This window comes from Aulonocara sp. 'chitande type north' Nkhata Bay, linkage group LG22 (assembly GCF_057382095.1).
Source record: "Aulonocara sp. 'chitande type north' Nkhata Bay isolate Kocher_YH1m ecotype deep benthic linkage group LG22, A_spYH_male_GT1.1, whole genome shotgun sequence".
NCBI lineage: Eukaryota > Metazoa > Chordata > Actinopteri > Cichliformes > Cichlidae > Aulonocara > Aulonocara sp. 'chitande type north' Nkhata Bay.
In genome coordinates this window covers 21,005,159-21,029,926 of record NC_141364.1, presented here as the reverse complement: position 1 = coordinate 21,029,926, position 24,768 = coordinate 21,005,159, and the positions used below count along the sequence as shown (strand labels likewise).

The 24,768-nt window shown below is 40.5% G+C and overlaps 1 protein-coding gene across 1 annotated transcript in view; it reads right to left on the bottom strand.

Moving 5' to 3' along the window:
* gabbr2 (gamma-aminobutyric acid (GABA) B receptor, 2) overlaps nucleotides 1-24,768 on the bottom strand; it is a 212,175-nt gene that overhangs the window by 144,609 nt on the left and 42,798 nt on the right. Inside the window, exon 2 of the mRNA XM_086280435.1 lies at nucleotides 16,610-16,747. Within this exon, the coding sequence (XP_086136561.1) occupies nucleotides 16,610-16,747 (138 nt within the window). The remainder of the gene's footprint in view (nucleotides 1-16,609; nucleotides 16,748-24,768) is intronic.

The following is a 24,768-nucleotide window of genomic DNA, read 5'->3' as shown; positions in this document are numbered from 1 at the left end:
GTGTTCTAATGAGATAGCATTAAATGAGTGGTGCACCATTGGAATGGTTCAGGTGAGTTGTAAATGTTGTGCATTTTATACCTGCTCTTTTACAGACTGGTTCGTCTGTCTTTAGAAAGATTGCTGTTTACACATGGCAACACGGTAAAACAGTATTTATGCAAACTACGCTCTAATACGAGTCAACACAAGGCTTTTTATTTGGGAATAAACTGTATTTATTTAATGGCATTGTGACAGTGGAAAAATGGGCCTTAGTAATTTTCACAAAAAATACTGGTCACTGTATTGGATCATCTGTTTTCTCTATTATAAATGTGTTCCACATAATCCCCATTCATAGACAAAGGAGACCCAGCTAAATGCTGATGAAGAGAACTTTACCCCCATAATCTGCAATATCCGTCTCGGAAAGCAGAGGCGTGTGTTCAAGGGTTCACTGCTTACCCCATAATTATACCAATTAAGCTGATTACTCTCTCTGTTTTCTGCCAGTGGGGGAAAAGGAAGTAATGCCACAACAGAGCCTGAAATCAAAGTTTACCTCTGCAGGATAAACACCCAGCCCAAATGAAATTTCTATTCCAACCCCATGCAAGCTCACTCTGTCACACTCACTTCCTGTCAGATCAATGAAAACAAGTTGGAGAGTTTAGGGAGGAGTCAGTACATGTGGATGATCGGTGAAAGAGGGAATTGTTCAGAAAACAAATCAATGGACAAAATAAATATTTCACCCTCACCAGTGAGCCAGTGTTTCTTTTGATTGCCTCTATGAATCCTCTCGCTGTGATTGTTTGTGATTAGTCTCAAGCACACTTCTTCATCCTTTAAAACGCCCTCTGGACTGAACGTGAGGTGAGGAGGCAAGACGGGTGATGGAAACCAGCTTGGTCTGGGTGGTCAGTGTACCATGTAAAGTTAGGTATTCTCGTATTTTTAGGTACCATCAAAGGCTCGTCTCTGTGTGTGATGTTTGCAGTGTTCCCTAATGAGATGACAGAAAATGTCAAGACTATTAATACTGTTATTATTATTATCAGCCAAGTAGCAAGCCAGGTAATGTGTGCAAGGCTCTGGCTTTCTTAAGTGTGCAAATGTGTGTGTGTGCATGCAGAAAAAGAAGAAAGCGACAGTGTGGTTACTTTCAATTATGTCCTTTTTCATATTTAATGGTGTTTATTGGAGGTAAAGGTCAGCGATGGTGTGTTTATGAGCGCTTCCGAACGCTGAGAGAGGAAGCTGGCATCCTGCTGGTTAGTGTGTGCTTTCTCTTTAAGAATGCACGACGCCACTCCACAGGGAGCAGTGACCCCCCTTGGCGTTAACCTATTGAGTGGTAAATATCAGGTAACACGGCCAATGAAATTCCACGTCTCACATCTTCCTTCGCAACCTTTTACAGTGTTTCTTGGGGATAAGTACCAGAGTGTGTTATTTAATGAAAGAAATCCATTCTGTATTATTGAAAACTGGTGCATTGTATCGATTTCTTTGCATATGTACACAAGATCTGACCCTCGGCATGCTATATATATATATATATATATATATATATATATATATATATATATATATATAAATAATGATACTAATCCAAAAGTGTTTGCTGTAGTGGATCTTGTTTCAGCAGTGAAATACCTTAACCATGACAGGAAGCAGTTTAACAGTCCAGGTGCTGAGGGTACTTTGACACTAATCATCATTTAGGACGATGAATAATTACTCCAGTTTTACTGCAGTCACATTCTAGCTACATTTCATGCTTGATTCCATAAAACTAAAGACTGAAAGTTCTATCATCAGTGCAAAAGTCTTCGCACAGATGTTCTGTGAAGTACCACAGGACACCTTTGAACTAAAAATGAAGTATGACCTCTTCAGCTGCAGGAGACAACATTTAATATTGGACCACTTGCTGAATATGAAGCTTCCTGTAGGCAATAACAAAAAAACAAACATGTGATGACCCATGGGGGTGTGGCACCCCTGTGAGGGAATGACCACATTAATGTTATTTTTTGTAAACACTCATGTAACGGGACATTTTTCATTGCTATATGTATTTATTTTCAGTTCTTTAAGAGGATAGAAAATCCATGTAATAGGGATTCATTTTATGTTAGAAAGCAGTGAGGGCGGAACTTTGGTGCTTGCTCCGGGGTTTCGGGGTGCAGTAAGTGGAGCCCACCTTCCGCTGCTTCCTCAGACACGTTCTGGAGGAAAGCAGAGACGCATCGTGTCTTCCTTACTCCGCTCTTCACCTGCTTTTACAGGTAACATATTTGTCATCGTGGTCTTCATCCTTGGGACCCGTAACAGGGGCATAATATTAAACTAGAAAAATTTGCATTTCCTGCGAAAATGCTGTGTGGATGCCTTAACGCTGAAGATGTCTGCTGAAAAAAGCTGAAAAAATTGAAAAAAAAAAAAAGCAAAGAATGTTGCTCTGAGCAGGATTCGAACCTAGCCCTTCTGGTACTCAAGGCAGGTTCTCATCTCACTGCGCCAACATCTTTCTGGCAAAGAAGAGGTGGAGAGACTGATAATTGTGCTGAAATGAGCAGAAGAGGCTGAGAATTGTGCTGATAAGAGGTGAATAAGAAGAATTTCTGCTGAAAAGAGTTTAATCAGCAGAATTTCTGCTGAAAAGAGTTGAATGAGCAGAATTTCTGCTGAAAAGAGGTTTTTTGCTGAAAACAGCTTAAAAAGCTTGGATTTGTGCTGAAAACATCAGAAAAAACTGAAAATTGTGCTGATAAGCGGTGAAAAAGCTGAAATTTGTGTTGAAAAGAGTTAAAAAAGTTTAACTGTTAAGTGAAAGAAATGTTGCCACAACCTGGATTTGAACCCGGGCCTCCTACTCTGAGAACGGCTGCTTATCTCACTGAGCTAAAACATGGCTCAGCCAAGCAAGCAAAACCTGTGATCACACTGATAATGTGGTCCTATTCAGCAAAATGGGCCAAAAAATGACATAAAAAGCTTAATATCTGAAAAAGTATAAAAGTTATGACTACCAAAAGTCATAGCAGGCATCAGGAGAAAGAGCTGAACAGTTTAGAGTTTGAATGGTGAAAAACGGCTGAAAACTGAGGGAGTAGTTAAGCGGCAAAGAAAGTGGCAACTTGAAGAATAATAAAGGATAAAGAATAAAGAGAAACAGGTAAACAATAGTGTGGATGCCTTTCGGCATCCACACAACAAGCTAATCATATTAAAAACTTACAGTTGTTTGTGAGTCTTATATTGTACCCAGAACCAAGATCCATTTATATATTTTTTTGCTAAATCTTAAAAATAAATAAACAGACGCAGATAATTATTCATGCATGAATAAAATAATGACATTCAGCTTAACAGAACCAAAAAAAAAAAACTATCTCCATGTTTAATGCATGAAATGTATCTAAAAAAAGAAGACAAAGCAGCAGATGTGACAAAACCTGCTAAAACCCAATATATAGCATGGTTAACATTACAAAACACTAAATAACACTGAAACAAGTTCTATCAAGTAAAATCTATTGTTGTATGATGGAAGTTAGTTCTAAGTCAAGTCATTTTTTGTTTTTAAAAGATAGCAGTAGCTAAAAAGCAGCAGCCAACAGAAGACAGCATGACAGGAAACAGTTCTGATGCATTAGGATGTAAAAAAGCTCAGAGCTCCACATCAAACACAAACTCGCTTTTAATACCACAGGGGTATTTATAAATTTAAAGGTTGGTACAAGCTGAGAATGCATCTACCTAGACAGTGAGTCTGTGAGTGTGTGTATATGCGTTGTTGTTCAAGGAGATCCAACCATATGCACATTTTGAGCTCAGTGTTTAAGAACATTCTGCCCCACTTTCCCTTTTTTCTTCTGCCAACCTGTGGAGTTCAGCAGTCATCAGATATGCGAATACACAACAAGGCAGCTTGCGTTATAATGTGGAGGTATATGTATGAGAAAAGCCACATACATACACAGTACATGTGTTTTTGTTTGGGCACGGAATCATCTGTGCACCTGTGTGATGTTTTTTTGTGCACATAGCCATACGTAAGTTTATTGTAGGCACACCGATGAGTGTGAGAGAGACATGTTCAAAGACAGACAAACTCCACTCTGCACTAATGAGCTGGCTGTGCTGCTCTCCCTGCTTTGTCTCCCAGGCCCTCCTGCTTGCAAACCACTAAAAGGTTTGAATTAAAATTTTAAACAGTGCACTGTGCAGTGCTGCCAGCAACTCAGGGTATTTATATATAAAACACACTTCACATACCCCAAAGCAATGGCAGTTATATAGTGTGTAGAAGACCTTCCAGTATTCTTGCAGCTGTTTAGACAGCTCGTCTTCTTAACAAATTCCAGACTAAGATCTCCAATGTGGATAGAAATCAACTTGCTAAACAGAAAATCTGTTATGCTGAGTTTTGTTATTTATTAATGATTTTGTTGACAGGAAATTAGGTCTGCGGCACTTAAACCAAGTGTATTTCCATAAATTCATTATTAATTCAGTTCAATTCACTGTTATTTATATAGCACCAAATCACAACAGGAGTTGCCTCAAAGCACTTTATATTGTAAGGTAAAGATTCTACAATAGAGAAAACCCAAACAATCAAACAACCCCCTGTGAACAAGGAATTGGCAACAGTGGGAAGAAGAAACTCCCTTTTAACGAGAAGAAAACTCGAGCAGAACCGGTTGGGGCTGATGGGAAGAAGGCAGAACAAAAAATAGATTTTAAAAAATCCCATGGAATAGATTTATATCTGAATTTAGAAAGATGAAATTGGAGGTCATCCAGGTCTTTATTGTGTTAAGACATTCTTGCATTCTTAAGACATTCTTATATCATCTGCATAGCAATAAAAATGTACAGTGGCTTTCAAAAGTATTCGCCCCCCCTTGAACTTTCCCACATTTTGTCACATTACAGCCACAAACATGAATCAATTGTATTGGATTTCCACGTGAAAGACCAATACAAAGTGGTGTACATGTGAGAAGTGGAACGAAAATCATACATGCTTCCAAACATTTTTTACAAATAAATAACTGCAAAGTGGGGTGTGCGTAATTATTCAGAGTGCTGTCAGTTGCCCATAGACATTGCCTGATGAGTGCTAATAAAGTGCACCTGTGTGTAATCTAATGTCAGTACAAATACAGCTGCTCTGTGACGGCCTCAGAGGTTGTCTAAGAGAATATTGGGAGCAACAACACCATGAAGTCCAAAGAACACACCAGACAGGACAGGTCAGGTATAAAGATATTGAGAAATTTAAAGCAGGCTTAGGCTACAAAAAGATTTCCCAAGCTTTGAACATCCCACAGAGCACTGTTTAAGCCATCATTCAGAAATAGAAGGAGTATGGCACAACTGTATACCTACCAAGACAAGGCCGTCCACCTAAACTCACAGGCTGAACAAGGAGAGCGCTGATCAGAAATGCAGCCAAGAGGCCCATGGTGACTCTGGACGAGCTGCAGAGATCTACAGCTCAGGTGGGGAATCTGTCCATAGGACAACTATTAGTCGTGCACTGCACAAAGTTGGTTTTTATGGAAGAGTGGCAAGAAGAAAGCCATTGTTAACAGAAAACCATAAGATGTCCCGTTTGGAGTTTGCCACAAGCCATGTGGGGGACACAGCAAACATGTGGAAGAAGGTGATCTGGTCAGATGAGACCAAAATTGGAACTTTTTGGCCAAAATGCAAAACGCTATGTGTGGCAGAAAACTAACTCTGCACATCACTCTGAACACACCAAGATGGATGGAGCCAAATACAGGGCAATCTTGGAAGAAAACCTCTTGGAGTCTGTAAAAGACTTGATACTGGGGCGGAGGTTCACCTTCCAGCAGGACATCAGATGATATGAGAGTGTATTTTGAGTAGCTACTGTGCTTCAAATAAACCAAAACATTCTGTGGGGCGCGGGGAAATATACTGGTAGATGTGTTACATTTTCAATCTCGTATGCATGCTGTGAAGGATAGAATCATAAAGAAATGCCTGCCGTAAAGCAACATAACGGTATCAGGTAGAAACCATAAAGCAAACTTTAAAGGGTTCAATTTGAAGTTGTCTACCTTCGTGCTACACAAAGAAACTGCCCTGTCATTTTCAGCATGCACATCATGCTACCGATTTGCATGTGAATGTGATGCTGCGGCTACAAAGCAAAATCTTTTGACAAATGTGACACTTAAACTCACCGTAATGCAGCAGAGAGCATGTTATGACTATTCATGAGTAGTGAGTAGTTTCCTTGCCATGTTTGTCTGCATTCTGAAATGGTGCAAGCCCATATTTCTGTCAGCATAATTGGAATATGAGAGTTCCTCATGCCAAACGCTTCATCACGTTTTTGCCAATTATAGCAATTCCTGCTTTTTGTGCCCAAGGTTTTCTGAGGCCCTTTGAAAAGGAAGACCCCTTTGTTACAGGAAAGACTGAGATGGGGGAGGAAAAAGAGCGAGAGAGAGAGAGAGAGAGAGAGCGAAGAGGACTAGAAAGAAAAGAAGGGAGAGAGAGAGTGATGTGAGCGATGGCATTGGGAAATGTGCAAGCCAGTCTACATGCAAATTGCACATGCACATATCTGCTTCTGCATCTGTGCAAGTATGGGCTAGTTTATTTATTCATCTGAGCAATTGTTTGTCTGCCTGAATCTAAGCCTGAGTGCCACAGCTGTTCAAAGAGGACACCAACTGGCAGTAGGATTCGAGAAAAGTTGTTAGCCTAAAGAGAAGCGTGTCTTCACCATGGAACCTATACAGAATCATTTAAGATAGAAAAAGAACTAGCATTGATGAAAACTGGAGAAATAACTACACAAAGGGTATTCGATCTTTAAAACAATCAAAGATATGAATGACCTGTGTAACTTTGTATGCGAATATAGCCAGAAAATAGCGTTTACACAATTTTGTTAGGTGTTTGTTTTTTGGGAATAAGTTAAAGTGGCCTAAAGCTAGAAAGACATTATCGTTTATCATGACTTATCATACTGGATTCCATTTGTAGCCGCAGGTGAAAAGGAAAGGTATTCAATGACTGCACCAGTAGGGAATAAAAATAGCATTGAGCTCAGTATCAATCTCAAGGAGGCTTAACGCTTCCGCATTCTGATGCCCCGATAAAGAGAAAGAGGATCGCGTGGGAGGAAAGAACGGCAGAATAAAGTGACAAAAAGGGAAAAGGAATTTAATCAAGTAAGGAGGTGGAGAGAATCTTTAAGCCTCTCTGCCTAGATCTGGTGTTTGTCAAACAAAACACTTTCATCAGTTTTCAGACGGGTGCAATTTTATATGGGAGTGATATTACAGTTTGAGTGCAGTTAGCATAATAGGTTCGTGCAAGCATCACATGCACAGCTGCTTATTGTGCAATACTTTGCTGTACATGTTGCTATGTTTGAAATTAAAAGCAGGAATGAAAATGTATACATCATAAGTTAAAGCAGTTTTCCCGTCTGCATAAGTAGATGCTCATCATCTAGTTCGATAGCGTGTTGGTGCTAATGTGTGCTGTGTGTATAGGGAAAGAATTATGCTTATGGCCGTTCTACTGTAAAATCAGGTTATATTATCACAGTACAAGAATACTGTACATCAGGGATTGGTGAGAGAAGGAAGACAAAGGGGAGCAATGGAGGATGGAAAGCACTCAGTAATAAGAGTCTTTCCCGCTTTCCATTTCCGCTCTCTTATCCACTAACTTCTATTTTTTTCTCTCTCATTCATTTTATCCCCCCCCCCTCTCTCTCTCCTTCAGTCTCTCTCTGAATGAGAGTTGATGCCTCAGATATTAGTGAGCTGTGTCAGACAGTTAAACTGCCCTTTATCGATCCTCTAAGCTTCACTCTTTCCAAGCAGCCGTTATGGTTTTAATGGCTTGTAATGGAGCTGGGTTCTCTTTGATGTTCAATTGCTCAGCTAGTCTGCCCTTGTTTTTGATATAGTTTCAAAGGATCTTCCTAATGCCTGCCTCAGAGAAGCTCATTTCCAACAACAAATTTTTGGGTTCCATGATTCTAAACTGTCCTTAAAGTGGAGGAAAAAACTGAAGGAAATGGAGTTGAATGGGGTAACAACATTCTTTTAAGGGGTTTGTAAAGGTTTTCTGACTACATGAAATGTTAAAAAAATCGTTTTTTAAAACGGCCTAAATACCATTAATTAGATTCAAGAAAAGACCAAAAAGTTGTTCACCTCAAGAGGTACACAGACACCAACATTAGGCATAATCCAAAACTGTGATATAAACCACAGAGGCAAGTTATAGATTAATGACATTGGTTTTACTGGATTTTCTCTACTTTGCAACTAAGAAAACCTTTTCCAAACTTGTTTGTCTTCTTTATTTACTCCTACTGTGAAATTATTTGTATTCCTGGCATTCTTTTGCTGATATTTTGGAATAAACCTTGATTTTACCCTCTAAAATATCTTTAAAATACTTGTGTTTGTGTTGCCTAATGTATGTTTTTTCTGCTGAGTTCTCTTTTTGTTTCTACACTGTGCCCTGAAATAATTTCTCCTTCAGGTTCTCTCTTGTGGTGCCTTTTTAAAAACTAACTATATTGTAGCCTGATTAAAAAAAGTGAAGTATCTTGCTAAAAAAAAAAAAAGATGCATATTGTCCTGCTAAATCAAAGCAGAGTCAACTTTTACATGCGTCTGATCTCAAGTTATTACAGTCAATTAATTTTAGATAAAGATTAATAACAAATTAAATTTATCAGAGGATTTTCTTGTTCAAAGCTTTATTTTCATCTAGAAGGGAAAGTTGTATACACCCAGCTATCTTTTCAAAGTGCTATGGAGTCTATGACCTAAATAAGAAATATCAAAGCCTGGAAACCCCAAAAGAGAAAAGTGAGAAACGGGAAAAGAACCGGGATTGGGGGGCACACAAAAAGAGGGGTGGGTGGGTGTGCATGTTAAAGTCCCTGTGCGAAACATCAAAAACAAGCACGAACTATGAATGCATCTAGTTTGTTTATTGGTGCTTGTGGCTGGCACGTCCCGCACCATCATTAGTGCTATGAATGTGACACGATGATTTTCTTTTTACACACCCTCCACCAGAAAACTACTGGGAGAATGATACTCGAATGCCAGGGTGGAATTCAGCATGTACTCATTGTGTATTCTTTTTGAATGTGTCTCGTAGACCTTGGTGTTGAAGAGTTGTGTCAGTGATAAAGAGCAAGAAAGAAGAACTGTTTCCACTTGTTGTTTCCACTTCCTCAGGAAGAAAAGAAGCAGCAAGAGCTTCTGTCAAAGCTCTTGTTCTTTTTGAGTGCCTCTGAACTAGCATGTTTATTCAATATGTGACACCAACAGTTGCAACACGTTAGCGCCGTATTCAACAAATGTTCCTAATTAACTAATGACTGTGTTTCCTGTCAAATCGCGTGCATTCGACACTGTGAATAGGTACAACTGTGTGTGTGTGTGTGTGTGTGTGTGTGTGTGTGTGTGTGTGTGTGTGTGTGAGACGCTACATGCTGGTGTTTCTCCAACAGCACACAGCATTCATGACCAAGCATGTCTGATTAATGCACAGTAAAGCATGTAATTAATCTTTTCTTCAGCCCCATTTTTTTTTTTTTTGTTGTTGTTGCCTCTGGTGACAAATTACAGAAACTCTGACACAGTCACTCAATGAAAAAACACATACAAAGTCTTCCTATTTTTACATACACTCACCAGCTGCCAAAGTGCACATGCAGCTCAGTGCATTTTTGCATGTAGACATGGTCAAGAGCAGGGGTGTCGAACTCCAGGCCTCGAGGGCCGGTGTCCTGCAGGTTTCAGATCTCACCCTGGGTCAACACACCTGAATCACATGATGAGTTCATTACCAGGCCTCTGGAGAACTTCAAGACATGTTGAGGAGGTCATTTAGCCATTTAAATCAGCTGTGTTGAATCAAGGACACACATGAAACCTGCAGGACACCGGCCCTCGAGGCCTGGAGTTCGACACCTGTGGTCAAGAGGATCTGCTGAAGTTCAAATTGGGCATCAGAATGAGTTTTTAAGAAACTGCTGATCGGCTGGGATTGTCCTGCACAATCATCACTTTGATTTACACAGAAGAATCCAAAAAAGAGAAAAAATATCCAGTGAGCGCCAGTTCTCTGGGTGAAGATGCCAGAGGTGACAGGCGGAGACTCACCACACTGCTTGTAACTGATAGACGGGTAACAGTGACACAAATAACCACTCATTACCACCAAGGTTTGCAGGAGAGCATCTCACACAGCATGTCGAACCTTGAAGCAGAGGGGCTATAGCAGCACAAGAGCACAATGGGTGTCGTGTAGGATTAGGAAACTGAGCCTACAATTCATACTGGCTCACTAAAACTGGACAATATAAAACTGAAAAATGTTGCCCGCTCTAATGAGTATCGATGTGAATCACAGGGTCGCAATTTTGTAAACAACATAAAAGAATAGATCCATCCTTTCTTGTATCAACAGCTCAGGCTGCTGCTGATGGTATAACAGCATAGGGGATATTTTCGTGGCACACTTTGGTACAAAGTGAGCATCACTTAGCACAGCCTACTAGACTATTATTGCTAACCAAGTCCATCCCTTTATGACCACAGTAAACCCATCTCTGATGGCTGCTTCCGGCAGGATAACACACCATGTCACAAAGCTCAAATGATCTCAAACTGGTTTCTTGTACATTTCAATGAGTTCACTGCACTCAAATGACCTCCACAGTCACTGATCTCAATCCAAAAGAGCACATTTTCAATGCAGTGTTATGGGAGATTCATATCGTGGATGTGTAAATGACAAATCTACAGTAACTGTGTGATGCTATCATGTCAATACAGACCAAAATCTCTGAGGCACGTGTCCAGCACCTTGTTGAATCTGTGCCATGACAAATTAAGGCAAAAATGGAGTACGACATAGTGCTGACACGGTGTACCTAATAAAGTAGCTGTTGAGAATATGGCTGTTTTGCTTTAGAATTGGCATTGCTTTAAATGTCAACATTTCCCTCGTTTAACCTCATCAGCAGTCTGTCCCATAAATCTGGACTAGTTCACAGCTTATGACAAAGGCTGTTGACTCATCCTCCCACTCGTTTTCCAAATGTTAACTCCACATATAGGCCTGTGCATTACACAACAGAATCAAGCCTCTGTCCGTTCAAAGGTAACAGTGACGTCAAGCGCTTCTCCGGCCAGTTCAGGCAATAACTTAAAATCTAATCTTGGCTCAGAGAGAGTGAGGGACACCACTTCTTACTTCCCCCGGGTGTCGCCTTTTTTGTTCTGTCAAGCAGTTTGTATTTTTTTCTCATATAGTCCTCTTCACGAGGGCCCAACATCAAGGAAGATATTGATGATCAGAAATCAGACTGTGCTACTACTTAGCAAGCAGAAAGCATTTGGGGAAGTCATGAAACTTTTACTCACCCACTGACTAAAACAAAGAACGCACTCAGAACACGGGCGAAATAATAAACTGGACTTCACACGTGTAATTTTGCGATATATGATGATCTGTTGTGATGCTCACACCAGCTCTGCCCGTGCACTCTGTTATTTTAGCCTAAATTCTGAAAGTGATGAAATATTGATACGGTACACAGGAGGATTTGACGTAAGTAAGGCAGAATACTGCAGTGCTAGGCATCGCATGTTTTATTGAAACACCCAGTGTAGCACTCAAGGAGAGTGAACAAAATAAAACTGGGGGGGAAAAAGACACCAAAGAGATAGTGCAGCCTTAAAAGACAACAATGCTGCACTCATAAAGGAGGGATGCAACTTCTGTGTCCCTAAATTGCCTGGTTTAATGAAGTGTTGCCAATCAATATGGAAGATGCCGAAGAAAAATGAGCTTCATATGCGGGTAAATATTAGCTCTATGTCCAGGTCTTGACCAAAATACTTTCAGAAAGCGCATCCACTTTTTCCTCCTCCAAAATATTGACTTCATTATTCAGTGTCCCCGGAAGATAAATAAATCACAGGTTTAGCGCTTTACATCACGGCGAGGGACACTGGGGAATAGCTCATCTAAAAACAGTGACAGAGCTAATGGTGAGGTAGGATTTCTGTTCATGTTTAACCTAGTTTGCTTTGCAATTAACATATAAAACATGTCACCAAAGCTGTGCTCTAAAACATGTATCAGATTTATCAGTTATGAAGGACGGGGCTCCTTTGTCTTTTCTTTCTCGACCAAATTACAAGAGGCAAAATGATCAGGAAGCATAATTTTTCATTACACACTTGACGTGGCTGAAAAATGAACAGTGCGACCGCTGATAGGCCTAATTGGTGAGTGAGCAGGGGCAAGCAACTGGAGCCAGGATGGGCCATGGCTACTTCCTGGCACGCAGTGAACCATTTACAGAAAATAGGCGCAACTGCTGCTGCTGCGAAGAAAAAAAGACCTCCGAACTTAAAACGATGGGGGGGAAAAGGAGAGAGAGAGCGTGAAGAGCATGCTGCAGATATCTGTGCCAGCAACTATTTAAAAACCTTGCCAAATGCTTTCTGGCATTATATAATTTCATGGTGAGGAGAACACAAGGTTAATCACTCACCAAGATGGTTGCCAAGAAGATGGCTTCAACATCCATTGTCTCACAGATATAAAAACACAGCAATCAGCTGCATTTGTGGCTGATAGCGGCTCACAAACGCAGCTGCGTCTTGCCCCGCTTCTTTGAATTTCAATTTTAGCCTATTAAAGTCTTTCTGCCCCTGCCTGTCTGTTCCTCCATCATTCCCTCAATCTGTTCCACGCCATCTGTCCACTGGCCCGGGTAGTATTCTTATCCACCATTTTAATTTCCTTGGGCAGTCATTTTAGCACATGTACAGTACGCATTACAAAATGTGACTGTAAATAAAGAGCCTAGCAAAGCCGCTTGGGGAAGGAGGTCGGCGAACAGGCATCTCCGACACGAGCCATGAGTCAGAATCCAAACATCCGCTGAACGCATCAGTCCTCTAGTACTGTACAGGAAAAGCGTAACAATATGCTACTAGCAGACTGGTCACCATCTAGATGTGATACATGCTGGATTTTTTTTTTTTCATTTACCTCCAGCAAAAGACTCTTAAAATTTTAAAGGGGACCGCTGACCACCAGGCTTTTATAAAAGGTGGACATAGTCTCACTCTGGGCCTTTTAAAAGGCAGCAAGGGTCGACTCCTCTGAGAGCAAAAAATTAGATATTGGAAAAATGACCCAGTTTCTCACTGGATTTATGACATCAGTAAACATTTTCTTATTGAGTTCATAATCTCAATTGCTTTTTTTTCATGGCCTCATTTAGAGTCAAATAACCCCGAAGCAGGGTGTTCTTTACGGTGTGGCTACCTTGTCAATTATAAGTGGCTACTTATATGAGAGTGCATACGTTTCTCAGTCATTGCATCTCATTCAGTTTGAGGCTTCAAACAAATTGGTGAAATTATGGTGGCTACGTCTACCTTTTATTTAAAGTCTGTCCAACTGCAAAGCAGAGACCAGGTGATAACCACACAGCACCCACAGCCACTAATAGTGTTATCCCATTGTCTGATTTTAGTTAAGTATTTTTAAAAATGAACAGATTTGAGAGGGGAACAGTTACAAAAAATGACATTTATGTTCTTTAACTATCTTGGCATTGGTCTGCACTCATTCGTTTTGTGGTATTTCTGCAGACTGATATACTAGGAACAGTTAGTGGAACTTTTCTGCTGACTGAGCTCTCGGGATTTGCAAGGGGGAAAGTTGATAATTAAATTGTAACACAGAATGCAGAAAACTATTTTTGAAGGGATCATGGCTTGAGGTTTTGGCTTTATCATGGATAAACTGTCAAATTGCGCAGAGAAGATAAGTTACTGTACAAATTGGCTTCTTGAATATTTTTTGCTCTTTCCTCCATCGTTTCATAACTCTGCTTATCCCTAACACTCTTACAGGAGGTCTCTTATGTTTGTAGACACCATTTTATTGATTGCCAATAAGAAAATACTGGCTACTGAATCTCTGGCTAAAAATTATAAACACTGATCTACATCTGCTCTGCATTAAATGCAAGTATGTACATCCAAGTCTTGCGTGTAGACTGCAGTGAAAGGACGTGCAGTCAGAGTTTATTTTTGTTGAGCCGTTTCAAGCTGACTTCATTAGGCATCAACACTGATTGAACGCTATTTTTATGGGTGTATGATTAAGCTTCTTACAGGAGTAGTTGTTCTCTCAGCTATCGCCACTGTAGATAGTATCTGCCAGCTCCCTGTTTTGATGTGGAAATGATGAGCTTGTTAAGCCTGGCCCATAAAATCACGATGGAAAATTCTCCAGCTCAAGTTTTGTAGAAGCAGTGCCAGGGCTTGGTAATAAGTAAGCAGGGTGACAGAATTCACAGCTTTAAAAACAGACTCCCATTGACATGGCACATTAAAAATTGTGAGGTGCAGGATTCAAACCTTTCTCGTTTCATCATTTCTCATCCCCTCTCCCATTCCTCTTTGGGTTCCCTTTGTTAGACCCTTCCTTTCAATCCCTCTTTTTCAACCCCTGTTTTTAGTTTGAAGTAATACCACCAAACAAGTTGCATGTCTCTCATAATAATGTAAGCCTTCACTCAGTTTCACACACATGCATATACACAAACACCGTGTGCAGAAAACACTGATTAGGAGCACACAGGCCTGTGTCTAACTAACCTCAATGCACGCTCCAGCTAACGAAATAGAAAGCTGCCACCTTACTCTGCATTTAGGGTCTGTAAAACAAACAAAACCTATGTGGTGTGTTTTCTATGTCCAGGGACAAATATTGAGCAGATTTCCAGCTCACAGTATGGCTGGTTGATGACTCATACTCTAATGAGGATGCAGCTTAGGCCTGCAAAGATAGCTCGCATCTGAGAACAGTAACCTCAACTTCTGATACCACACCTACAAACGAGAATGTACAATTCTATATATAAACACCTACTTGTAACACCTATAAAGAGATGCACACAGATTAGATCCTTTAATTTAAAAAAAAACAGCAGATAATTATGACTCGTGCTTTTAAAAAGACACCTGTAACAAGATAAGTTAAGTCTTAGTATTATGCTGGACAGATGCTGATTGAAAAATTTATTTAATCAAAGTTTCCTTGCACCTGCATGTCTGCTGTCCCAAAAAGAAAAGGCTATTTGATTGCTTTGGTTTTAGCTATTCATTTAAAACTCTCTCCCAGTCACTTGCTATATGATATTCAGACATAGTCACTGTGTGCATTTGGGATCAGGCTGACATGAATTTGTTGGTGTTGCTCTTTGTAATGACAGCAGAAAATGGGCTACTTGGTAAAGTGCTCTGTGGAACAAACTGTACCAACACAGTGTTCTGCAGAGCAGAAGATTGCATCTCTAAGGTATCACTGTCAAAAAAAAAGCAAGTGAATAGATAAGCAATTAGACATACATGCAAACCAACAGATAAACACTTAACATTCAACTATGACCTGAACCATCTTTCTCAACTGGGATCATTACCACCAAAAGAAAGCAAACACAGCGTAAAAAACCCCCCAAAACAATTAGTCATCCTTTTATTCCCAACTCGTTTCACTCATGAGTGACCCGAACAAGACAGTGAGCAAAAAACGGACTGTGTAAAGCATTCACAGCAACCGCAAATGGAGGAAATATATTCCACGTAATGTGACATTCAGTTCAAAACACAGCCTCTTGAATTACACTATCTCTTCCAAGCACAAACTCCACTTCTTTCTTATCTGTGCTTGATAACCTTTGCAGCATTTGCAGACAATGAATTGTATTCTTTGAAAGCATGCGTTTCCCCTCTTTGGTAGAGCAAATGTAGGCACAAGCAATAACTCTGGGGGTCAAAAGTTTTCCCGATACAAGAATTAGTGACGTTTAATATCCACACAGAGCAACCACAACACGTAACTCACAACAGTTAATGGCACAAAATGCTATTTAGAAATTGGAAGGAAGCAGTATGACAGGATCACTTTTATTATATTGCCTAAGAAGTTTATTGGCCAAAACACTTTAGCTCATACCAATCATAAAACACCCCAAAATATATCTTTTCACCTGTGCAAGGCAACATTTTACTGCAATGTGATCAGTCTGTCTCATGATTTGACAATCATTTTATAACGTGTTTCCTCTACTTAAGCCTAAGTGTTAAGTAAAATGGTTCTCACATTTTTCACAACTGATTTTTGGTCATGGTACTGTTGGTTCAAACCATTTTGACTCTGCCTCTGATTGTAAAATGGGAGGGGGATTTCGAGGATTACAGCATTGCCAATTAGACATTCACCCTGGCAAGGTTAATGAAGGATTAAGCTATGAGTTGGAACCCCTTTGAAATCTTAAGACCTATCTGTCCACCAAAACACCTACAGAATAGGAATTTCTAGAACCTAAGCAGCTTTTAAACACCAAAGTCAGGTTTCCTGGAAATACCCAGATTTCTTTTTTTAAAGTGTGTAGACAGGAGTTCACGTGTAATAACATGATATTAAGACTACATACTGTACACAGTCATACACACTCGTGCATGATGACATGGAGTACAGCTCCTACCTGCACCAGATTCCATCCTTCCAAGGACTCTGCAATGATGGATGTTACAGAGGGGCAGACGCCGCCGAAGATCATCAGGTGTTTGGGCCCGTAACAAATGGCATCAAAGAAGGCCCTCAGCCCCTTGGCATTGTCGCACTGCAAACACAGAGAGAGGCGTCGTGAGCTACAGCGAGGCAGAAGATGAAGAGAGAAGATGAAGTCATGGAGAAAGGGGATCTTTGTATTTAGTTATTGTTGTAAAAACAGTAATGGTAACGGGGAAAGGAAGTGATAAGTCAAATGTAAAACAATGTAGCTCACAGGCTGCAGGAGCGTTCCCCTGCTCCAGCCCAACGCTGCAAAATGCAGCCATTTTACGTCACTATAGCAACAAGAGGAAAAGATTGTGTGAAAGGAGGAGAGAGAGAAAAATGAGCAGAGAGGGAAAAACACTGTGTAGGTTTCAATTGATTGTTATATGAACTGGCTAACCGGTTTTGCTGCGATTCTTTGATTTCCACAGTTGTAATGATATTCCTATCAGCAGTAAACACTCCAAACCTCAATCTTCTATTATTGCTACTCAATTCAGAGATGGAGTGACTGACTGGCAGGTGGTGTGTGTATATGTCTGTATTTGTTTCCTCTGACACAGTCCATCTTATCCGGAGAGTCATTTGACCTTGTTAGCCATCAACCAGCTACTGAATGAAATTTTCCACTGAGCAAACGCGCTCCACAACGCAGATTGAAAAACTGAAAATCGAATGTGAAGGAATGAGATTTCTAACCAACAAATGCTTTGATACGTGAACAAGGCTATTAAGTTGTGTTGCAGGTGTCATGGCTTCACTTTACGTGATCATTTCTGCCCTTGTATCCATGGTTTCTTTCTTCTTTTTCCCTTATTTTTGATAGGAACATGATAATCTGGGACACCTCAAATCATTTGCCAGGTCAAGCTGCAGTGGAGGACACAAACAACTTCCTTGTAAGTCGCACCATCAACTGCTGGACCAACATTCTTGCATTCAGTAGGATTTAATCATGTGCTAGGACCAACTCAGACTCTTTTGTTGCCTTTGTTGTTTTTAAAGTAGATGACAGTTAACTGGTAGAGATACGTTTTCCTCTATGCATCCCAGTAGAGAAAAATCCATGCTATAATGGCGGTCAAAAATAGACACAATTGCGAATATGCCTCGAGTGAAATGAGAGGGAGAAGATGTGATTAGACACAGTGGGTATTTCTTATCCTCGCAATACAGCTGAATGAAACAGCAGGCTATTAAAGAAAATATTCATTTCCCTGCATCTGGCCATAACAAGGTGGGCTGGTACTGAAGGATTGTGACTTTTAATTGGTTACCAAGCAACATGAAAAGAAATGTGGGCAACTAAACTTGTCATCATGAGCACAATAGGGCTTGGAGATACAGTAGGCTTAAGCTGATTTATTATGAGAAGTGACAATGTACTGTAGGTGGCAAAGAATAATGTTCTTTAGTCTTTCTGCACCAAATAAAACTGTCTTGCAACAACAGCACAGTCTACTTGTGTACAAGTACATGTGCATACATATGCATCAAAGTGCATTGGTTAAGACAAGAGCATGTTAACGTAGCCTCCATGTTGTCACCCACCAGATTATGAACTCATATTCTGAATCCTCAGTTTTAGCATTGAGTCCAGAAGAGAAGATATTTGAGAATATCAACAAATATTTGAGTAACATCTGACTAAAACACACAAGTTCTTTGTTCATGCGTGTTTCTTTGCCCGAAAACTCCTCTTGGACCAGCAGGAGCTAATAGTTCTTATCTAATTCAAATATTATGACATAGTCATGTTGCCTAGCTACCACCTAGCACCAGACTAAGATAATAGATCATAAGGTGGTATGTATGAGGTATATTTTCCGCATTTACACACCTGTTACACTTTATAAAAGTATCCTATCATTTTAACTTCATAAAAATCAAATCAAATCTATATCTACTATCTAGGTTGAATTATGCATGATATATTAGCAACATGCTAAAATGACCCCCCCAAACAGATTTTTTGCACAGTCCTTTTGCACAGTTAGTTAAATGCTAGTATTTGTAGCTATATTAAAACCACACCAGAAAGCAGTACAATGTTCACATAGGTGAGGTGATACCTAGCAGGAGAGCGATCATTTACACTTACAGTTAAACAGCTGTGTCCTGATAAGGGTATAACAGAAAAACTTGCCTCCTTATAAAGGTGACACAAAGGGGGATATTAGCTGTAAAACCACAGCTGCTTTTGTGCCATGCTGTCAACATTTTTATTTCTGCTTCGAATTAAGAAGTTTGATCTGGAAATCTGTGAGGATTTGCTCTTTTTTTTGGAGTGGGCCTCAGTTTGACTTTGGAGGAACTGCAACCACCGTAAAGCATGGAGAAGGAAAACTGTGAAAGAAACAAACAAACAAAGAACATTTCTAAATTGCTTCTCTTTCCTAGCTATCACAAATATCCAAAGATCTTGCAAACTTGCAAAATTAAGCAGCTGGGACTAAAGAGTGTTTTGGATTATTGCTTGATCAATGGCTTAAACAATTACATGACTTAAGCGATTGATTGAGGCTTGTTTCTCTTTCAGCAAATTACTTCATCAGCTGATCATTCAGCTTTCCACTTTTCATTCATGTGCTCTTAAATCTGAAGGCCATGCATGCCCGCAATCTACTGTGCTCTGCTCACAGAGCCTTGACCAGTGTGTTGTCATGCCAACGGCGTGACTATTCACACTTTTGTGCGCTAGATGAGTGAGGTGCCGCGGCAGGGCCGTTGTAGCAACGGCTATATTTAGTCTCTCGTTAGGTAGCACAACGACCCAGACATTAATCAATACTTATTCATCTCCAGCAACACCGTAGAAGTTGGACAGACAAAGCAGGATAAACAGGAGAGGCAGCCGAGTATAATAAGCCACAAAGAGTAACGACACAGTGAAAGTGATGGTGGGTGAAGCAAGCAGTTGAATAGAGGGTGAGAAAGACAGGAGAGAAGAGGTATGAGCCTGATATTAGCCATACACTAATAAAGCATTCAACCAGTGTTATGAGCCTGCCCTCCATTATAAGCTCACAATAGAGTAATTCGTGAGCGTGAGATTCATTCACAGGCTCTCTGTGATGCTTAGAAGTCACACAATGCACATTTGCCTACAGTCCATTAAGTAGGAAAAAAGTAAATTTAAATGTCAAACCTAAAGTAGTTTTTAAGTGATTATATTTAAAATCTTTGAATCTCATAATGGCATTCGTTTCCAATACACAACCATTTTCTCTGTGCACAACTCTGTTCTATAGTGATGACTTTTTCGAGGCTTTCTAATAGGTTACAAACAGGTTTTGGTAGAGACGTGGCACTCAAGGACTCGTGAATAGAAATCTATCAGAGAACACTGTAACAGCAAAGATGGCGGCTATCCAGCCCCTGCCCCCAAAGAGTCACTCATTTTGTTGCATAGACCAACGGTGGTGGTCCACAACTTTGCATATCCACTTGTTAGCATAGTGTCGTACTTCTCATGGCTTACTTACACTTAAGAAGCCTAATTAACTGTGCTCATGAATAGCACAGCATTTCCCCTTTTTCTGCGGAAAAGTGTTTTTTCAATCCGTTTTCATTCCACAGACTCTGACATTTCACATTTTTTCAGGTAGGGTGTTTAAAATAAATTCCCAAATAACTGCCCAGAGGCATTTCAAAGATGGCTGCTGAGTGGTGAGACTTGCTTCCACCAGGACTTGGATGGAGTCTGTATCTTTGATGCTAGTTTATTCTAAATAGGGTAAAAGCTGTCACAGATATCATTCTCATGTAAAACATACATAAGCTCCAAAACTGCTACAACGGGAAAGTATAGCAGCACTTAACTCAGTAGGAGAGCAGTAAGAAATACTACAGCACTTTATTTCCCTCTCCTCCAGTCTGAAATCTAATTCCTGGCATTTGGAGGCCATTCGGAGCAGATCGATGGGGTTAACGTCCGTAGTAATCTGTTTGACTGCCTTGGGAGACAGCCAAGGAAGGTTTGTGTGCTGTTGGTGTTGGGTGTGGGGTGGGGGTTAGTGGCAGAAGAACCTAGAAATGGGACTCAAGGGATGCATATCAGTCTGATCACAGAATCGTACAACATGCGCCCTTCGTACAGCACAAACACGAAAACCTCACAGGTGTTTGAATTCACTTGCTGGATTTAGAAAATATTTTTAAAGATATATAAATAGTCTGAGTTGTTGCATTTGTTTTTACAAAAATCTTCTCCCTCAGATTAATATTTAAGATTTCAGTGCGATGAGATTGCACCACAACCCTTCCATTGACAGTATATTACAGAAAGACCAGTTTATTTCAAATGCTCCTCAACACTATTGTCACTACTGCATCTCCTCCACGATGACCTTTACACAAAGCTACTGATATTCATCCTTGTTGTTCAGTGTACAATGACATTAACCTGCTGCTATTGTGCTAGTAACAAACTAAAGTCAATTAGCCTGTGAGGAAATAGCCTCTCCGTGTGTCATGGTGAAATACATTTTTACTTGTTCCATGTGATAAATTACATGCATCATTTAATTTTAATCAAAACCTTGGGTAATAGCACGCCTTTAAAGATGAGCATGCATCAATGCCTGTTTATACCATAATCCAGCAATAGTTACAGAGCATTAAAGGAAGTATATAACATCCTTTTAAGGCACTTTACAATATGATTCCAAATGCACTTAATAAACCTTAATAGAAAAAAACTCAGGAATAATTTAAAAAAAAGAAGATCACTTTTGGGGACTGTTTTTTTAAGGCTCAGCAATTACTCAAATTCCTAAGTGATAATTAATTACTCCTTAATTAATTTCCACAGGTAAATTAACCTGCCCTCCCTACGAAGAGCCAGCCACATTTCTACAAGCATAATAAGCTAAACGCTTGAGAGTGAAATTTTCCAACTCACTGTCACTACACGCAGGAAGACACTGCAGAGGCCACCAAGGTGTATCTATGCTTGTCGTCTGTAGGTGTGCATATGCGTGTTTTTGAGAATAGAACAAGAGCTGATCAGAGCACCAGGCTGGAGCTAACCATGATGAAATGCCTTGTTAACGCTCCAGAGGCAGCTGCACCTGTCCCTCATCTAATGGCAATTTACTGAACCCAAATCAGCAACCTGAGGCCCTGTATAGCACATTCACATACATGCGAGGGCGAGTGATAAAGACAGAGGACAATAGAGAGAAACAGAGAGGGAAGAGCCTGATCTGATGTCAGAAGCATTCTGCTCTGCTCTGCTCATACTACTGCTCATTTTTTCCTGACAAGGTCAACAGCACAGGTGATCATTGACAGCAAACTCCCACCTCAGAATATATGGCTTTATGAATTAAGTTTATGCACATGTTATTACAATAGCATCATGCATATTTCATCAGCGGTTGCCTGGTGACTGAACTGATTTTTTTTCATTGTTCATGGTTTCCTAGAGGTTGAAAATGCAACACCCTCAACCTCTGGGTGACCAGTTTTTCTGTCTCCAAAGAGTCACATACCAACTTGGACAGGCTGCAATCTATCTCAGACAGATCAGCAAAGGACTGCAAATAACCATATATAACAAGGGACTTGACCCAGCTTCCTGACAACTGGTTGAATTCTGGTTACAGTACTAGTTATAGTCCTAAAAGCAAAGTTTTCTGTCAAATCTCAGCACGTTGTCACTGTCACATCTGCATCACAATGGCCTTTACACAAAGCTACTGATATTCGTCCTTGCTGATCTCTGTACGATGTCATTAGCCTGCGCTATTGTGCTTCTCATAAACTACACTCACTCAATTAGCCTGTGAGGAAATAGTCTCTCTCTCTGTGTCACGGTAAAATGCATTTTTACTTGTTCCATGTGATAAATTGCATGCATCATTTAATTTTAATCAAAACCTTGCATAATAGCGTCGCAGCCTGTTTACGCCATAATCTGTCGATAGTTACAGAGGGTTAAAGCAAGTATAATTCAGAGCTGGACTCTTAGTTAGTTGATGTGAACTTTTGGTTATTGTGAATTTCTGTGTATTTAGACAGCAGCACATTCGCGATTTGCAGTATTATCACAAATCCTAACGTCAATGTAAAATGACCCTATTCAACCTCAAATCAACAGCACACTGAGAGCAGACTGACTCCATGTCAATTCTATTTTATTGCCATCTCGATGCATCAAAATTGCTTGGAAGACAGCAACTAGCTGTGAGTGTTTAAAGCAAACATCTCAAAGGCAGCATGGTCGCAATTTCACTGCAAGCTCTCGCAGAAATTTTGATTGTGCATTTTGGTCTACAACCACTGTTTTTCTTAGTGTTACTGTAGCATGCTGTTGAAGTCCTTTTAAAGGTACACAGATACACATCCACCCTGCCTGCCTCATGCAGCATGCTTTCCTGTCCATCCAGCACTGGCACAGCACATGAAGCTGGACTCTTGTACCAGCTGCCTCCTGCACACACTCCACACTGAATTACTTTCACATCCCCGAGCCAGGAGAGGAAATGTGCGCCAGGATGAATCCAGCGATTGCTAAAACATATGCTTGGCATTATAAAGCCCTATAGAGTTAGCACCCAATAGGTCAGATCTAAAGAAGATTATCTCTTTCACCATGTACAAACCCAACTAATCCTCTAAACTGTCATGGCTGTCAATACCAGCTACCGTCGGAAGAGGAGGAAGAACCACGAGTATGGACTGCTGCACTGAATTAGTCTGCAGCAGTCCAATGAAGGCCTACAATTTCAGCATAAAGACAGTGACGGTATAATATCTTCACCACATGCTACTTTGAGTTCATGTGGTGTCATTTAAGGTCAGTGTTTCCTGCTGCTTATCTCTCCAGGATACATCTGCACCTAAGATCTTCAAGAAGCTAGAGCGATTTGTTCCCCATCACTGAACTCTTGGGCAATTCAGAGGTCCACTGGGGTGTAACACATCACCCACCATGCCTCCTTTTCTTTCTCTTTCTTAAATGACCAAGGGAAGATAAGGCTGACAGGTAATTCACAGTCTTAGGGAGCCAACAGACAAAGCTTTCGTTCAGATACTTGGAAAAGTGCTACAAGAAAGTGAAAACAGGGGGAACAAGTGGAGAGAATGAAGATGACTTCAGTATGCTGCAAGCATAGGCAAGACTCCTTGTGGTAATATTTAAACAGCAGGCCCCGGAGTATCCGAACAGAGTACACATTGATTGAGTGAGAGTGGATGAAGTAAACTGAGAGCAGGAAGGAGTGATGGAGTTGGGCTTTTTTCCCCCCTCAATCTGTTCCCTTAACAATGCATGCCTGCAACACACAGGGAAAAAAACTGAGGCACCCACTTCTTGTCTGGGGAGAGACTGGCCTTTAAAATCCACTGCTAGAGACTGACTGGGCTGCTCAAGCTGATAGTTGTTTGCCCTCCATCTCCTCCTCTCTCTGTGCCGTCTGGCTCTTGTTATTGCAGTCAATCTATCTCTCGCTTTCTGGAGAGCTCAGATGGCCACCAGGATAACCATGATGGCATGTTGGAAGCCTCTTTAGTGGTGACAAGTCTCTTTCGCTCTTTTTCACTTTCCTTCACTCCCACACACAAAATTCTCCCTCTGTGCTCATGCTCATCCTCAAACAAAACCAACTAGATAAATTATCATCCTTACCTAAATTTCATGCAAAATTTTAATCTCTGACAAACAATAACACGCACATCTGCTCACTCACGAATCAGAGAAAACCTCAAATTGGCCAATGGAACTAAAATCAGAGTGAACACATTGCACCTTTATTAGCAATCTGAGCAGAGCAGAAAGCAGACGCTGTGTTAAGCCTATTACAGGCTGTTGTGCTTTCGACAAGGCCTGACAACAGCTGGAACATGTTGTGCTGCCCAGTGAGAGGGACAGACCAAAGTGAAATCCACCTCAAATGATTAGTCCCCGAGGAGGTGATGGATGCAGATGAGATGAGGGAGGACTGAGGGAAAAAATCAAACTTTTTCTTTTTCATTATGCAGTTTGTTTACAGGGAAAATGTGCACAGATTTTAGGGCGCTAATAACAACACAGAGCTATTTCCTTTTGCTACTTTGTAGTTCAATAAAGGATTTTAAATA